Source organism: Netta rufina, assembly GCF_964035555.1.
Source record: "Netta rufina genome assembly, chromosome: 3".
Classification (NCBI taxonomy): Eukaryota; Metazoa; Chordata; class Aves; order Anseriformes; family Anatidae; genus Netta; species Netta rufina.
The window spans coordinates 36852789-36870534 of record NC_140125.1 but is presented as its reverse complement, the minus strand read 5'-3'; the positions used below and the strand labels follow the sequence as shown (position 1 = coordinate 36870534).

The 17746-nt window shown below is 43.6% G+C and overlaps 1 protein-coding gene across 3 annotated transcripts in view; it reads right to left on the bottom strand.

The window, feature by feature from the left end:
- Positions 1-2487: 2487 nt before the first annotated feature.
- Positions 2488-17746, bottom strand: part of DAAM2 (dishevelled associated activator of morphogenesis 2) — a gene marked incomplete at its 5' end in the record, with an annotated part of 115891 nt that continues 100632 nt past the window's right edge. For 2 of the 3 annotated variants that reach the window (XM_084284300.1, XM_084284298.1), the window contains 4 exons: positions 2488-2968; positions 4799-4969; positions 12774-12905; positions 17054-17114. In XM_084284300.1, coding sequence (XP_084140426.1) covers positions 2753-2968; positions 4799-4969; positions 12774-12905; positions 17054-17114 — 580 coding nt within the window. In that variant the 3' untranslated portion in view covers positions 2488-2752. The remainder of the gene's footprint in view (positions 2969-4798; positions 4970-12773; positions 12906-17053; positions 17115-17746) is intronic. The other variant, XM_084284299.1, reaches the window with a different exon arrangement.

Below are 17746 nucleotides of genomic sequence, written 5' to 3'. Positions count from 1 at the left end.
GTGTACACGAACGGGCAGAGGGCTTAGCACTCTCCCTGCTTTTGCTACATCTGTGGCCTGGCAAAGTGACTTCAGTTGCAAAAAGCACACCACAAACCTGGTTTGAAAAATACCAGAAGGGGGGTGCTGTATTTATATTCAAGGGTTTTGCCCTGAGCTGTTTCTTCTCTAACAGCACTGCCATGCTGACAGCCTGCTTTATCAAACAAGTACCTGGGGAGCAAGCAAGCAGCCGTGAGTTTGACAGAGCCACAGGTCACATCTTCTTGCACCAGGGCTGACCTTGGCACTACACCTGAACTTCTGGGTAAGTCCTAAAACCAAGGAGAATGAAGAGGGGAAAAATCTACAATGTCCTAATCCCTAAAAACATCATCTTTGGAATTCAGGGATTATCAAAATCTAAACTCAACTGTATACCAATTTGGCACATATTATCACCTCTCATATGGCTTACATGGCATAGGTTATATGGCATGCTTTAAAACAAGACAAACAAAACAGGGCTGGGATATAGCATGTCTACTTCGGGGAGCAGCAAGGAGCTTGTTAATATAATTTACAAGAGACATTTCTAAAAATCCATTTTGTAATTTAAAATAAAAATGCTTAAAAAAGTGAGAGTTTTTCTTAAACTTTCAAAAACCTTTAAGAAATACAGTCTTTCTTCTACAAGGTGCTTGTGTCTGCTGCAATGGATATTGCTGTTAATAGCTAATCCCAGAAGGGGAGTGGGATAGTAAGGGAGGAGAATGCACCCAGCTCTTGTAAGATACCAGCTCTTTACGATGAGTATTATACAGAGGCGCGGCAGTCTGGAATGTTGTAAATAGGGAAATTCTGGGGTGGGAGACTCGAAATTCAGTAAACAATGAAACATTAGAGTTTAACAATTCTGACTTTTTTGCTTCTTTCCATAGTTTACATAATTACTTTAGTGTTCAGAAAACCACCGCAGTTGGTTTCTCCAATATTGGTAGTGTGTAATACTGATCAGGCAGCGTGCATGGCAGAGAAAGTTCTGTTCTGCAGACTCCGTGCAGAGCCTGAGGTTAAGTGACATTCAGAGAAAAAAATCAAACCAAATGATTAAAGTGACTGATGGAGTTTTTTTCACTTCCCTGGGATTCCTTGACATTTGGCGCTGTTTACTGTTGATGCATAGTTTGTATGTGGTGGGCCCCTCTTCTCAAATGTTCTTGTTTTCTGCTCGTCTAGGAGGAAGAATCCATCACCATTTTTTTCTTTTCCCTCTCCAGGGATGATAATCAAAAAGGAAGACAAGATTTAGAAAAAAAAAAAAAAAAAAAAAAAAGGTCACAACAGCCTGCATAATCCAATCCCTTTCCTAGAGCCATGAAGATGCACCAAATTCATAATTCAGTCCTCTTCTTGGGGTCCTCTGCTTTTTCACTGTGTGCTTCGTACATGTAGCTTAAATGCAATTTTTTTTTTTCTTATGAATTCACCCATCTCCAAAGCCTGCTTGGCTTACACAATTTTGTGTCCTCCTGAAAAAAGTTCTTAGTTTTCCTTACAGGACCTTCCACTGGTTCACGCTAAATAATCCCTTCTAAATGGAACGGGCTCCACAGCTCTCCTTTGACACCATTTATATCCTAGTATACTATGTGATTCCCCTAAGGAGGAGTGGGGTGTGTGCAGTGAAGGTCAGCCTGTTAAACAGAAAGTCCAGTCCATCCCAACAGCAATTGCAGCTAGCATCAAGTGGAAAAGAAATCTCATTTCTTGCAGCTTTTGACCCCGTTTGCTTTTTGCCACTTACGACCTGTGGATGATACAGGGGAGCTCCCAGATTCCATTGGGCTCCACTAAGAAACCTTGCACAAACAGGTAAGAAATGTTCAGTTGTTTCCTTCCCACCCTCCAGCAATTACAACAGGCTCCACAATCATATAGGTGTAACTCCAACATGCCAGTGGCATAGTTTTCTAAACAAAAGCCAGAACTTCTTTCCTAGAAGAGGCATTTCATCACTTTGAGGCTCTACCATCAACAAGTTCCAGAAAATCGTTTCTAGAAAAGCAGAACCCAACAGACTTTTGCAAAACGTTTTATGTCGATCCTGATTCTTGAATTCCATTTTCTTCCAGAACCGATTACTTCCTTCTGAGCATCACTTGCATTGGACAATGTAGGTCACACAAAAATACTGTACAGAACATGGTATCAAAAGCATTTTTCAGGCTCTAATCAATATGGCTTATAAAAATCCAATTCTGGGAGGGAACTTGTAACCTCAAAAACCACATCTTGACAAGCCCCCGAAGGCCAATCTAGATCCTGAAGAAGCAACAGGTGTTTACAGAGCTCTTCTGAAATTTGTCTTGCTTATTATCAGCAAGATGGAGATCGTAGCACATTTTAACTTTGGCACACAGAAAATTATCTTTCTCCAGCTGTGAGGCAGTCTGCAAGGCCCAAGTACTTTCTGTCATCACCATGAGGCCTTTGATGACACAATAAACTCCCAGAAGCAAATCTGTCAGCTCTGCGTGGCCCAGTCACAGACCCTGCTGGCTCCACAGAGGCACTTTTATAATGGTTCAAATTAGGAGCACAGAGGGGGGATGAGAGGAAAGCTGATCATGGAAAGGTAATGTCTCTAGCCACAGACCAAAGAAATCCTTTGGGGCAGCTGTCAGCCAGGAGCCATCACACACATCCATCTTCCTTGTTTTGCACTTTTATATCACCTTCTTTCGGTTGATTATTTTTCTTTCTCTTGTAATTAATAATTTAGCTTTGTCACCACCCGCTCCCGGCTTGAATCTAAGCCTTGGTTCCCCGAACGCTTGCGGTTACGCTTGAGCTTGGATAAGTCTTTGTCAAAGACTTCACCCGACCTTAATGCTGACACCAGGTCATCAAATTCCCCGGTTTCTTCAGAGATGCTTCCTGCTTTCGCTTTCTTTTGTCGCCTCTCTTTTTCCCTTTGCTCTTTCAGCTGTGGAGAAAGACACATTTAGGTTTTAGGATTAGCTGACCAAGATGCCAGGTCACTACATACACTGTGTCAAGGAGTGGCTAAGATGTGTTAGTTCAGGAAAAAAAACAAAAAAAACAAAAGAATCAGGATCCTATCCACAAGGCCATCACCTATGCCAAGGGCAACAGACGAGCATGCTGGGCTTCCCTTCTTCTGCAGAGGTGAGCAGAGAGCAGGAGAGATGACGAATGAGTAGCATCTTTTATTTGCCACACAAAGCATTACCATCCCGCAGCAAAAAGGACACATGGCAGCACCTACTGTGCTCACAATACCTAACGTGGTGAGTTTAAAGTTAGTCTGATGTGTCTGCACAAACCAGTCACTACTATATTCACAAACAGCTCTGCACTTGGGGCATGGGCAGCTACATTCAGAAAGGCAGAAAGGTCACAATCCTGCAGAAGGAGGAAAGTAAGAAGGGAAAAACATCAGAGAGCCACGGGCTAAACATAACAGAAAAGGAAAATTGTGTGGGATATCAAAACGTCAACAGAAGCTCATGAAACAGTTCATGTCTGGATGCTGCAGTGGTGGGAATGTGGAACATTGCCTTGACTCTGCAAAGAGACACTAGTTATAAATAGAAAGAGCAATGAAACAGAACTACCGATTTTACAAAAAAATAAATGGATAAGTCCCACTGTCAAGGTGATGCCCTCAGTCTCCCTAGGGTAGCAACAGGGAGCTCAGTTATCTCCCACACTGCTCAGCTCCAAAATAAGTGAAAATGGCAAGGCATCAATACGTGCTCTAGTCCCATGTCGCAGGAATATTATTCTCGTAAGCAAACTGCAACCTCTCTTGGTGCATCAGGCCTACTAAAGCATCCTAGTGCTTCAACAGACACTTTCTAGACAGGCTGAAAGGAAACTTGAGCCTAAGTCTTGGCATTTTATCTCCGTGTCCAACAGTTCCAGGAAGTCTGCTGGCATCCTAGAATTTTACCTCTCTCCTCTTCTGAAAGGAACAAAAAGCTGCTTTTGGCACAGCAAACACCTGAAGTAGCAATGCCCCTCAGTGAGGCCTGGGGCCATGGCAGCAGCCAGGGTTAAAGCATTGGCAAGGTGGAAAGAGGCAGGGGAACACTAGGCCATTCTCATCATCCCCAGGAAAGCCTGAGGTCAGAGGGGGAGGCTGGTTCACACGAACCCCTGGCGACATAACACACTGAGCTCCCGGCAGCAAAATCACTGATGCACAGAAGCCCACTTGCCACATCAAGGGTAAACACAACCCCAGTAATCAAGGCATTAAGGCCAGCCAGAGAGAAACACTGCCAGTGCAGGCCCCAGCAGGCTCCAGGGCATTTGCTGTGTCACCATTCACTGTCAGGGGACAAGCACACAGCAAATGATGATAGAGTCTGAGTGGAAGCTGACCAGCTGGCAGGACAAAGAGAGACCTGGCTCCAAGAGCTTTTGCACAGCCTGAAAACAAGACAGTCTGGCACTGGGCAGTGGGAGCACCATCTTGCAAGTTGCCTTGGCAGAAAAGGTAGGGCTAGATTTGGTACCCGAACCAAAGAAGAGAAATTTGGAAGCCAAACTTTGCAAATATACTTTTTTTTTTTTTTTTTTTTTTTTTTTTTGTCAGCTTCTGAAAGCTGACAGTACAACCAACAGGAAAACACCATTGCTTGTGAGGAGAAGGATGGCAAATAGAGGTGGCAAGAAGGAGAACATAAAACAGTAACAGCAACGAGCACTGGAATTGGGTCTCTCAACCTTTCTCTGGAGGCACGAACAGCTGATGAAAATAAACCCCTTCCTGTGCCCAGGTTCTCACCATGGCCTCCATGCGTGCCCTGCGCTCCTCCTCTTCCTTTTTCTTCCTCATATTCTCCAGATCTTGCTTTGCCTCTGCAAACGACTGCAAGAAAGTGTCGAAGATGCCAAAAAATTCATCTGGCTGCATCTTGCCCTCATTCTCTCCAAAATGCTTCAGTGCCTTGGCATACTGTCAAGGGGGCAGAAAACACAAGAGCAACAATTAGGCAGGCAGGCTGATGAAGACAGCAAGGAAAGCTTATGCGTAACCACACTGGTAATTCAATACCCCCCGAGCATTCATGTGGTGAGCAGAAACTCCTCCCCCAGCCAGCAAGAAAAATGCCTCTCATTATGGCAGGTGCCTCTGTCCTGAGGAATCTGCTCTCATGGGTATCCTTTGGGCAACACAGGGCCATGGTGCTGGAAAACACCATCTATCCCGCTGATGCCAAAAAAATGTTCAGTGCCTGAGGGGGATGGTACAATTTCAGAGGGTGACCATCTGGCTACAGCTGTGGGACAGCAGGGGCATGAAAGGCAGTGAGCTAGCTGGAGAACAACTACCAAAGTAGCCCAGTCTTTCACCTTCCACCTTCCCTTTCCCCCTCAAGTCCACAGTAAAAGGGCTGACTTCAGAGGTTTTGAGAAATAATGTTTTAGCCTATCCTTTCAGGAGCCTTTTGTCATGTAATCCATCACTCTGCAGTTCTGAGTCCATGTTGCCTGGGAGAGGAGACTGAGGACAGGCATGGCATGAGAGAGGGGCAAGGAAAGCAGCCAGGGCTCCCAGGCAGACTTAAAAGAGAGTGAATACATCACAAGTGGCTTTTATTTTAAAAGGCAAATGTTGAGGCTGCAGGATGCATGTGGAGGGAGCCAACTGGCAGGACTTCAGTCATAGGGCAGTCCTGATCTGGATGTGGTAAATTCACAGCAACCCCTGGCTCCTGGACATCAGTCCTGCAGTACCCATACTCTGTTAATCACTCCTTTCTGCTCACAAACGTGCCTCTGTGCTCACCAAAATGCATGCTGTCTACAGCACATATGCACTAACTCCTAAAAATCTGCACATATCCCTAAACTGCATCATTGTCCTTCACTCACACACCTCCATGCTGCATCAGGCAGCATCAGCATCACACTCCTGATACTGCTGGTGCCCTGGTGCATGACTGCCCTGGCCTTCCCTGCTTGCACCTTAAGGTACCACCACTGAGAAGGAGAGCATCCTCACAGACACCCATGGTCACCAGACCAAACCCCAACTCTCCCAGGCTACGGACTGTCTTCAGTTAATCTTGTGTGTGTGCTCAGTTCGTACTAACACAGCCCAGCTTCTCTTCCCTTAGGTGGGTACTTTTGCAGAATGGAAAAGAGCAAGAACAGTTCAGGCTCAACACAACATGAGTTTGGAAGCAGGACTTATAAACCCCTCCGGCCCTGTACCAGGTGAAGTACAATGTCTCCCAGTCAACTGCAGGGGGAAGAAATCTCCAAGGAAAACAGCTTCCTTCTGGCACAGCGCGAGAGATTTAGCATCTCCCCTCCTCTGCTTTCCCTGCCAGGCCCACGAGGCAGTTTGAAGCACTGGCTTCTTTTTTTTTTCCTTAAAAAAGGCTGTGTTCTCAGCCAGAAACAAACAAAGAAACCCAGAGTTTCTGAAAATGAAAAGAAAAAAAAAAAGTGTTGGAAGAAATGCAAGTTGCTTTGAGCTACCAAACATGGCAGGAGTTGAAGGAAGCACTACAACAGCAGCAAGTCGTGGAGGGACTTCAGGGTTTGGAAACAGCAACAGATTACTTCTCTATTTAACTCCTTTTCCCTGAAACCTCTGAAGACAAATGCATGCACATATGCACACCTACTCCCTCTCCCTCAGTTTCCCTCTATATATTTATTCTCTCTATACATAATGTACACATAGTCTACTTAAATACTCAGAAAACTGCAGCAGATTCACAGTAATACACAGTGACCAGCACTAGCTTTTCAGCAGAGAGAATACAGGCCGTAAATACCACAAGCAGTATAACGTATCTCCATGTGCTGTATTTTGTTGGCTTGCCTACACCGGTGTGGCCATCAGCCAGGGAACTGGAGACACCACAGAAAGACTTGAGTCTTTCTGTGGCATTGCCACTGATGGCATTGCCACTGGTGCCTAAGCATACACAGCACCTACAGCTTAGTGCTGCTCATGGGAGATGGGCTACCTGGAATCTCTTCCCTCTTAACTTGTGGTTAACCCCTGTGAAAACTGAAAATAAGGCCCAAATTAAGAGCAGTGACTTCAGCTGCCAGCTAGGAGGAAGCCTGACAGTGTTATTTTTCAGCATTAGCCCAGAGGAGACAGCTGTTGTACCAGTGGTGCACCATTTCTCTTCCCTCAGCTCCTCAATGCTGCTGTGCACAGCGAAGGTGAGTGCTGGGGTCTGCAGGAGCTGTGCTGCTTTGAGCCCGTGGGTGCTTGTTTCCGGGTCTTTTAGGGAGGCTGGGGGTTGAAGAGGAAAAAGGTCCTTGCTTGGGGCTGTTAGATCCTACATACACAAAAGTCTCCATTAGAGGGTGGTGTTGTCTGCAAATGTTCTTCACATGGCCTGTCACCCAACTACCAGCACCAACTAATTCTTGTCGCACAGGAAGAGAGGTTTTTGACACTGCCTCCCCAAAGCCACCCAGAAGAGGAGCTGTGTTGCTGTGATGGAAGGGCCCAGCACTCTGGGTGCTGTGGTCTCTGAGCAGCAGCAGGGAGGATGAATCCTGAGAACAGCCTGACTTTGGCACCCAGTTACATGGCTTAGCAGATCACAGTCATTTATGGTAAAGCAGTCAAAGATGAAAAGTAAAAATCTGCGAACAAGATGTCCCAAAATAACTGCAATAGAGAAATCTGCAGTTCTATGAAGTAAACATTTTCCCTCTTTCTCTGCTGCCTCCAGAAAGATGTGACAGGTCAGAGGGAGGCAGGACAGGAGATCCAGCTAAAGTTGCAAGCTCTGCCCATGATGTGGCTTGGGAGCTCATTTTCCTCTCTAAGCCTCTACTTTCTCCATTTGTTAAAGAACAGAAAATGTTGCTCCACAAATCTGATACAGGACAAAGAAAAAACCCTCACTTCACAGCAATAGGGTGCGACATTTATTCAGTGCACTACCGTAAAGAGAACCACACGGTCTTTTCACTGCTTAAACTCCAACAGACCCCTCTGTTTTTATTCCTTCTTCTGTTTCCCTGTAACTCTGGTGCTGCCATCACATGTGCTTTTACAAGGTACTGGTGGTGGGATGAGGGGCAGTATGCAGCTGGAGGCAGCATCCTCAGCCCTGGAACCAAGCCCAGGCTCCAAGCTGCACACCGGGGCTCACAATGGCTTGGGGCGTTGCGGGTAGAGCAGCGTGGCACAGCACAAGCAGCAAATTCCCTGCATAACAGTACCCAGTTTTGGGTAGGCTGTGAAACCCGGAGCTCAGTCCGCAGGCGTGCTCAACTCTTCCCAGAATTTGGTGACGTGCTGTAGTATCACAGGGAGCGGTCTTTGAAACTTGCGTATTCCTCAAGTCATTTGGGGACAGATGACATGGGCAAAAGCAAGATGGAAAACTGTGTTTCAGGAGGTTTTCCACTGTAATACAGGATGGTATCTCTTTTTTTTTTTCATTAAAAAATTCATTTCCACACCATAAGGGCCCCCAAGCTCCATGATATAACAGGTCCACGAGCTCAGTGCCAGCTCTGCTTCCTCTGCCAAACTTTCCACTGAATTCATCCCCTTGCCAAAGCAAATCGTTTAGACAGTTGTTTATTTTAAAAAGCCATTTTAGCAAGGAGAGGGAAAGCGGGACAGCAGCGCACACACTCTCTGCTGTGCTTGCCAATGAAATGTTAAACAGTGGCAGAAGAGCTCTGGAAACGGCAGGAATGGGGACTCCGGGAGGAGGAGGAAAAACAGCCATGATAAAAATTTCCTGCTGTCTGTGCTGTCCACTATCAAGGGAGAAGCCAACACAAAAATGAATTATACCATGCAACATGAACTGTCTTCCCCAGAACAGTAATCCCGAGTTTGCTGTTACAAAGAATCCAACCCTGTACCAAGGCAGTTCAAATAAATGTCTGTTCTCTTTATGGGACAGATTCAGATCAGTTAATGGAAAGAGACCTGCTGGTTTCAGGCAGGGCTATGCCCAGCTCTCTTTGCAGCTTCATGCTCTAAAAGGATTCCTCCAGAAGACCAACAGTGACTCTGGAAGCCCCAAAGCCTAGATACAAGTGCTATAAACATTTCCGATATGCTAGATACCAACCTGCCCTGAAGCATTTGCAGTCCTAATCACAAGAGCTATGCAATTTGGTCACCAAATGGCTGTTTCTGATGGCAGGCTGTGGGGCCTGCCCCTGCCTTTGAAACACACCCTGCCCTGACATCCTCCATCTCTGTCCTGATCCTTTCCTCCTCTGCCAGCACCAGAGGCTGACAGAAAATAACAGTCCCCCAAATGAATGACCGAAGTGCACAGCCTGTAACTGGCACTTGGAGCACAGTATTTGCATGTGCTTCATAGCATTTTGCCATTAATGGCTACTTTCTGAAATGGATTTTGGCTTTCACTGCCTTGCTGCTCTTCAAAAACATTAATACACGTGCTAAGCTTATTAAAAGCATGCACGGAGTCTGAACTTTGGTCTCCACAATACTAAACACAAACACTTTGCCTGCCTGGGTTTAGCTGTCATGAGAAAGTCTGGAGATGGGCATTTTTCCTGCCTTTCTCATCAGCCTTGCCCACACTGTGGCCCCTGAATGAAAATTCACAAAATGAAACCCTCTTCGGTAGAAGAGTTATACAGCAATATAGTGATTTAAGTCCGTACCTGTCAACATTCAAGTGTATTGTAAAGTTACACATAGGGCAAATGTCACTATTCGAGTAAGAAAATCAAATTCACACAATGGGGGGACACTGTTTGTCTCCCTGGGTATTTTCATTGCCTCCCCACAGGAAGCATAGGGAAGAATTTTCACAAACAAAATTTAACCCCATTCTGTTTTTTTCTGATTTGAAAAAGTCAAGGTTTCATCTGTTCAAGCATGTAAGAATTTCACTTTCTTCTACCCCCACCTTCCAGTTTTATGGGAAATGGCAGAAAACATTATCCCTTGATCTAATCTATATATTTCCTTATAAAGTGGTATTGGAAGTAAAAAAAAAAAAAAATCACACAGAAAGAACAAGAAGCAGCTGTGCTGGGGTGCCTATTTAAAGAGTTGGTCTAAGTTTTCAATCACTTTTTAACCAAGCCATCTGTTTACTGCATGGAGATAAGTATAGTTACAAAGCTTCCTCTGCAAAAACGGGTGCCTGCATCTGACAATCTGGCTCTTTAAATTTTAAATACCACTTCTTTTCTGTGACTACTAACAGTAAATAGTCCCGTTTCAGCATAAAGGCCAAAAAAAGTACTGAATGGGATTGTGAAATATATCCTTTACAGAGAAGGTCAGCACCACACCTTAGTAATGGGCCGTTTCCAGAACTTCAATACTGAAATTACTTTTGCCAGTACTAAAGATATTTTAAAAATAAAAAGCTTCCCAGGTTTGAAATGATAATTTGTATTGTTTTAAACCCCAGCTGAGGAAACATGGCTCTGATTAGCTCATGGCAATCAATTAGCCACATCTATATTTAGAAAGATACCCAACTCCAGCTGTTAAAACTAGGGCTTCATTATTATTAATAATTCTGTGAACTAGACCAATTCTTCCTGGGCTCCTTTAAATATTTTTAAAAGTCTTCCCTCTCCCACTACTTTTTTTTTTTTTTTAATTATTATTATTAGCTTTGCTTTGAGAAATTAAAAAAGAACAGGATAATCAGATGTCTTAGTCCCTCTCTTCCTTTAATTGGCTAGTTGGAGTAGGTTTCCATGGTAAGAAAAAAGCTCCCGATTCAACAAACACAGAGAGCCCACTGAGAATGGAAGATGTTATAGGCTTTGCAAAGCACATCTGGTTTGTTGAAAATTTCCAGCTTTTTTTTTTTTTTTTTTTTTTTTTTTTTTTAAAGAAAAAGAAGAAAAAGAGGAAGAAGGGAGGGGAAAAGTAATATGAGGCAAACATGAGAAATAGCTCAGCATTGGTAAGGACAGACAGTTCCCTTTCAGGAGTCCAAAAGCAGCTTATTGCCAGTGGAAGAAGCAAAGCCATAGGTTGAAGAGAAGTTGGAAGGGCATGTGTTCAAACATAGTAAGGGTGTGTGAGGAGAGGTAGAGAAATGTTTCCTAAGCGTGTTATAGTCATTAAAGTAAAACATCTCTTTTTGTCAAGAGCTTTATGTTCGCTATGTCTAAAAAAAGTGTACAACAACTTCCAGACATATCGGTCCATGTGCAGGGAGGCTCTCTGGTTGTTCTTAAAGCAAAGGAATACATTTTTCCTGCAACTGATCGAAAGTTGCATTGCTGTGCTGGATGTGTACCACTTGCTGGGTTTTACTTTCAGTTGCAGAAATGGAACTATAATGAAATTGAAAATGTACCCAATCATAAAATGGAAGCCTCCAAACCATAGAAAAATGTGTTTTCCCCAGTAAATTCAGTGGAGGCATGGAATGCAAAATACTGCTTTTGTGATTAGAAAGCAAGCATGATGTGAACATCATTCTGCTGGAAGTGGTTTGAACATTCTCAAGCAATGCAACAATGAAAAAATTAGGCACATTATTCTCCACAAAATGTCCTTACAACATTAACAAGTGTTATACTGCCCATCTTTGTCTTCAAAGTGAAGTAATCACTACTGCCCCACTGGCATTTGCCAGGATAGCTAGCTCTAACTGAGACCCTGTGGCTCCCCTTGTTTGCAGCTGGGAGTCACCAAAAGTATCTCCACAGCAAGGAAATGCTTTTGAATTGCAGAATGGCATTACTGAAGAGCGACTGGATGAGTGAGGACTCTTACTCTCCACATCCTTGGCCTGTATTTTGCCTGTCCTTCAAAATCTAAGGCCTACCAACCCAAAGGCACAGGTTTCATTAATAATGCAAGAGGTCCCTTAACACTGCTATGTATCCCTGCAAGGTCTGACACCAGCAGTGGAAACAACTCAATCCAAAAGAAATAACACATTTGCTTCATAAAGCCAAGCACTTTTAATATGCCAGCCAACAAGGGTAGATTTGCCATTACATACCGTTTACTTTAGAACTTGCTCTTCTCTAAACATTTTCATATGCTTATGATCTTTTCCTATAAATTCTTCCTCATTCAACTGAGAGACAGAGAGGGTTAGTGCCAGACTCCAATCACCAGCAAAGAGCAAGCACCTCCTTAGCTGTACAAATCTGGTAAAGGAGGTGCAGACAGTGGAAGTACAACATGATCACAGCAGCACCTGAAGAGTAACACACCTGGTACTGGCTCTGTGAGAAGGATCCAAGAAGGTCTGACAAACTGCGTGTTTGGGATCTCTGTGCTTGCAATCAAATACAAGCAGAAACAGAGAGTGCAAATGGAAAATACTGGGTATTCAGCATTATCAAACTACCCAGAGGTGCACTTTTAAAGGAAAGAAATGAAGTCCAAACAGCCCCAGTTGAATGAGCAGGATGGGATGAAGTCTGAAGCAGAAGTTAAAAGTTATCAGCTCTGTATCCAATCACCAAAGGACCTGGTTTTGAGAGACTGCTTAAAAGGCTGTCCCTTCAACACCACAGCATGGCAGTGTCCTGCTATCCTGGCGTGGACATTGCCATCACAGTTCTCTGTCACACACAGATAATGTTAAGGAAGGCTAACAAAATGTGGGCAAGTACGATGAACCTTCTTTTAATCCTAAAATGTGTTCTAAATTGCTATACACTAGATTAGGAAAAGATGAAAACTTCAGCCTAAAACATGTTCAGTGTCTATTATAGTTTTTGCTATATGCCCAGCATCTGAAATTGCTGCTTCCATTTTAATGCATGTTTTCAAGAGGTATTCATACCTTGTCTCTAGCTTCGTTGAGAAGGTCTTCTAACTCTGAGAAGCTGAAACTGGCCACAGTGATGAAATCACTCATGACGGGAACAAACCTGTCCCCTGATTCCCGTATGCGTCTCTTCTGATAATCCAGTTCCTGAAAGAGAAGAAGTAGGAGATATAGTTCTTTGGTAAGCACTGTCTGGACAGCAAAAAAGATGCTAAAATTGGTTCTCCTACAGAAGAACATGCATAAAAATATCAGGTACAACATTTGCCAGCCCGCTGCTAAATAGTAGGCATTTGCTTGGATGTCACAAAAGTCATGGAGTTATAAACTGTGGCTATTGTGATAAGATTTATAGGACAAAACAAAACATAATCCCATAAGAAATTAAGCTCTATTTGTCTGCTACTCAAAAATAAAATAATTTTTTAAAAAATCTTTCTTTGTGGCTCAAGTTTTTTTAGTGTTAAACCAAGATTATCCATGTCACCACTTCTTGTATTCTATTCACCATGCCTGAGGCACTGAAAAAGCTACAGAACTTCTCAAAATGACTAAACTACAGTAAGACTGGCACTCTCCCATGCCTGTGCTCAGCTTGTGTGCAGTTGACAGGCTCATGGGGACAATGAAATCGTAATCTGGTACTCAACTATATTCTCAGCTGAATAATCAGTGGGAATGATAAAGTCATGCTTTCTCTGTAGGGAAAAACAGCATGAAACAGCAGGTCAAGTTATGATCTGACCTTCTGTTCCATTTGTAAAAAATATTTTCCTGCTGGCTGCAACTTCAGCTACATGTATGTTTGGTGGTCGCTGTCACTGGTCCTCAAAATAGTGTTTCACAGAGCCAAATGAGTGGGTTTATAAGAATCTATTCAGAGAAACACCTTGGGATTTGCTCTACAGCACTGATGAATGCAAAGAATGACTTTGGCTATCAACAATGTAAAATCAGATGTGACATCTATTCTCTTCTGATGTGAATTGGAAAAAGAATGTAACCACTACAAAGAAAGACCACAAGGTAGAAAAGTGACAGGAAAAACAATGAGTAGGTGGCTGGAGAACAGTCCATGTTAAAGAAGTGCTACCTTCCCTGATTTATATTACATCCTCTTCTCCACTGGTTTTCCTAATACACCATCAGAGATTGTCCCAGGAGTACTATTCAGTTACATCACTTCGCAGTGCATTGCCTCTATGCTACAATTGCTCTGAATTGGACCTTAGAAATAAAGGAAATGTCACTTCACATGCTTTCTAGAATTACTCATATTTTTTTCTCATTCTAATTTTTAAGTTAATTTTAGCTAAAGTTGCTCTACTTGTCCCTCACCCTTCTCTAGCCCCCTCTGCTCCTTGAGCAGGTAAGTGTAATAGTTTTGTTATCTTACTCACGCTGTTGAAAACTATGGCACTTGGGACTGTTACTGGAGAGCAATGTGTTTCAAAGTAAAATTAAGATTAGATTGTCTATTCTTCAATTTCAAATCCAGTCCTTCCCTGCAGAGTAATTCTTCCAAATTAAGAAAACCCACAAAAGTAACCAGCATGATTATGTAATCAGCCCAAGAGCAATGCCAGAGAATAAGAAACTCCTCTGTATCTTCTAGAAATGGCCTCTACTAGTCATAACAGCACAGCAAGTTAGCACTGCTCTTGGTGGTCCGGGCTGCTGGATCTCCGTAGGCATGAAATTATTCAGTCATGGCAGGGGCTTCTCAAGTGGAGGTCATGATCTCCTTGTTGTGCGAGAGAAGGGCTCCGCTGACAGAATTCATTTCTGATTTGGAGAAGACCAAGAATTACTCAGCTGTTCTGGGAGCATCCTACACAAAGGCAATAGCTGTCTTGACAAAGGAATGTATCTTATTTTTACAAAAAAGCTGCAAGTCCATGAAAATGAAGGGTTAATAGTACCTTTAAGAACATCTGACTGTGAAACTATTTTTAGCTTTCTATTCTTAAGGGGCCTTGAAGAAACTTCTCAGTCACTGGAGCCAAGGCTGTGGTGAGAACACACTGGACTGGAATCAAGAATCGCACCTTCCCCTCCTCCCCCTTCCACCTGACAGCGATCTCTTATTGCTGCTATAGTGCCGCTTTTTACATGCCAGAAAACCGCGAATTGAGCAAGCAGACTGGGAGGTGCTGGCAGCCCCAGATGATAAATACCATGGCAAAAAGAGTGAGGGGGGAAGACAGTGATTGAATGGGAAGAGAGATTGCCCACTGAACCCATGTATAGGAAAGAGAAGAAAAATTGGCTGCAAAGGGAAAAGGACAAATAACCCAATCACAGACAGTACAACAGAAGTAGGTACTCACATTTCAACAGGGGGGAATTGCCTGCCCCAGCCAAAACTGGGCCTCTCTTCAAGTCATGAACTTTATGTCAGCCTTCACTTTACAAGTACTTTTAATTCCCAAACATGGCTTCCTGCGAATGCAGCAGTATCTCTTCCCATTGCTGCCTTCCTCTTACCCCAACAACCCAGAAATAAGGGTTGGAAGACTTGCCTTTTCCCAGGAGGATCACTGACTAATTAGATGATGAACTGCTGGAGACAGCCAGAGAACCTGGTAGGCTGCTGGTAGGCCCCACAGTCCTTTCTCTATCCCCAGGATCCAAACCAAACTCAGGCCAGGTGAAAGGAAAATGAAGTCATCACTGCCTGTCTCAAAGCAGGTATGGGGGACTGGAGAGTCCTGGTTTAGTTTCTTCTAGATAGGTAATCATTTCACAGAAACCACCCAATGTGATTCCCCAAAAGCGGTCCCTTTGCCAGCAGTCCCATGGCAGGAGCTGCAGACAAACAGCAGAGGACATCTGCCAGAAGACAGAATTTTCCTCTAGGATGGTGCTAAGGCCCCGCGCCTGGAACATGTGGAAGAAAGTCACACATTAAAGCTGCTGCTGTTACCAGTATTGCCCCCATTGAGACACTGGAGACACTCAGAGTCAGACATCTGGAATGCTCCACTAGCATTACACTGTCTTGATTTTAAAAAGTCAAGTAAAACATAGCTTCCTGAAGACAGAGGGACACTGAAAAGTGTGGCTAAAGAAACCCTGGTTGAAAAGGCAAGAAACAGCTAACCACTGGAAGGACCTTCTTGGCTTCCAAAGACCTCTGTCTTGCCTCTCTTCAGCACTACCTGTGCCTCAGTATATCCAACAGGCAAGAGGTGCCAGCACCAAACTGAACATATGACTTTGTTCCTTGTAACAGATTTCTGTTCTTAGGGGCAGAGCATATTTATTTGTGCAGATAATGGGAGATGTTAAGAGACTGAGAGAAAAGAGTAATGCTGGCATTTAATCTTTATTTCCTCAAGCATTTTGTGAACACTATTTTGCTATGTACCATGTCAGCCTTTGTGAGAGGTAGGTATTTTTAAGTGCCATATAGACCTTCACAGAAATGAAGCAAACATGAGGCTGTTCAAAGCCATGCATATAGGTCAATGGCATAACCAAGAAGCAAATATGAGAGTTCTTAGATCTTGCACCAAACATGGTGTCCCACACTATGCTCTCCTACTTCAGGAAGGCAAGAGCCATTCCCCAGGAAGAAAATCACCATTCTCACTAAAGAAGGCGTCAGTATAGGGGAATCACAGATGACACATTAATTTGTAACTCAAGGGAGCATTCAGACCCATACCCTCAGCTTTTTAACTCCTACAGCTCAATATACACAGCTGCATCAATGCACCATTTGTACTGCTGTCTACTGAGATGGGAGTCTCTGCACTATGTACAGATTAAAAACAGGCAACCTAAGTCCAGCTTAAAGGGTTTTCATTAATAGCTGGAACATTTCAGCTTTGCTTGACAGCTCAACTCCCTCATCCTTAACTAGTCTGTCTTTTCCTTTGTTTTCCCAAGGAGTGCTTACGATACTTTAGGGTTGCATATAACAGTGCACTACCTGTTTACTAGTACTCCAAGAGGCACGTGAAACATTTTCTCAGCAGTCATCCATCCCTCAGTAAGAAAGAGAAAGAATTTTATTTTTCCTTCCAGTGCATGCCGTTTGTCAAACTGTCCTTTTACTCTCCAGACCGAGATCAAACAAGCTTTTCATTGGGCCTAAGTCTGCTAAGATCATCAGCAGGAGCTCCACATGAGAAGCTTTTATTTGTTTTTTCTTGGTTAATGCATTCTGGAAAGGAATGGAAAGGAACTGAAAAAGAAAGCGCACCTTCTCTTATCATAAAATATATAGTGCCCCTGATTCTGAGTGAGATATTTTAAGTATGGAGCTTTGGAAACCTTCAGATACTTACAGCTTCAACAGCTTTCAATCCGGTCTTTATGTTGTTGACTTCCTTCTCCAGCTCTACCAGGCTGCACAGGAGACAGACACAGAGCAGATAAAACAAAAAGAGCAGTGTTACACAGGAATACAGGAACTGTGTAGCAGAACAGACCATTGGCCCATCAAGTCTGGTATCCGGTCTCTGGCACCAGCCACAGCAGATGATTAGAAATGAGGGGAAAGGGGTCTGTTCGTGCTCTGTGTTGCTTTTTGCATGAAATGTAAGATGAGGCAGATCCTGCTTGCCCGTGGACACATTAAAGATAGTGATTTTCCTGGGAAGAAGCAGGGGGTTGCCCTCAGAACATCTGCCCTGTGAGCTGAGCCTGACCCTCCAGCAAGGAGTGGCCAGCCTGCAAAAAACTGCCTGACACATTACAGGGTCCCCAGATTTAGCATACACATTACTGTGGTCTCAGATTGTCTCTGCATACAATTCATGAACCAGTCAACTATTAAGTTCCATTATAAGTATATTGACTTGTGATTTTCGTCTTCCTTATGGTCCAAAAATTGCTGATTTTTTCCATCTGTATCTCTACCATATTGTAGTCCTTGCAAACTTGCACTGTAACTGAGCATATAAATTTACTGTTAATAAATACTTCCCCAGACACAACTGGCATACTGATTTTCTGCCCATCATATACAAACAAGAAAT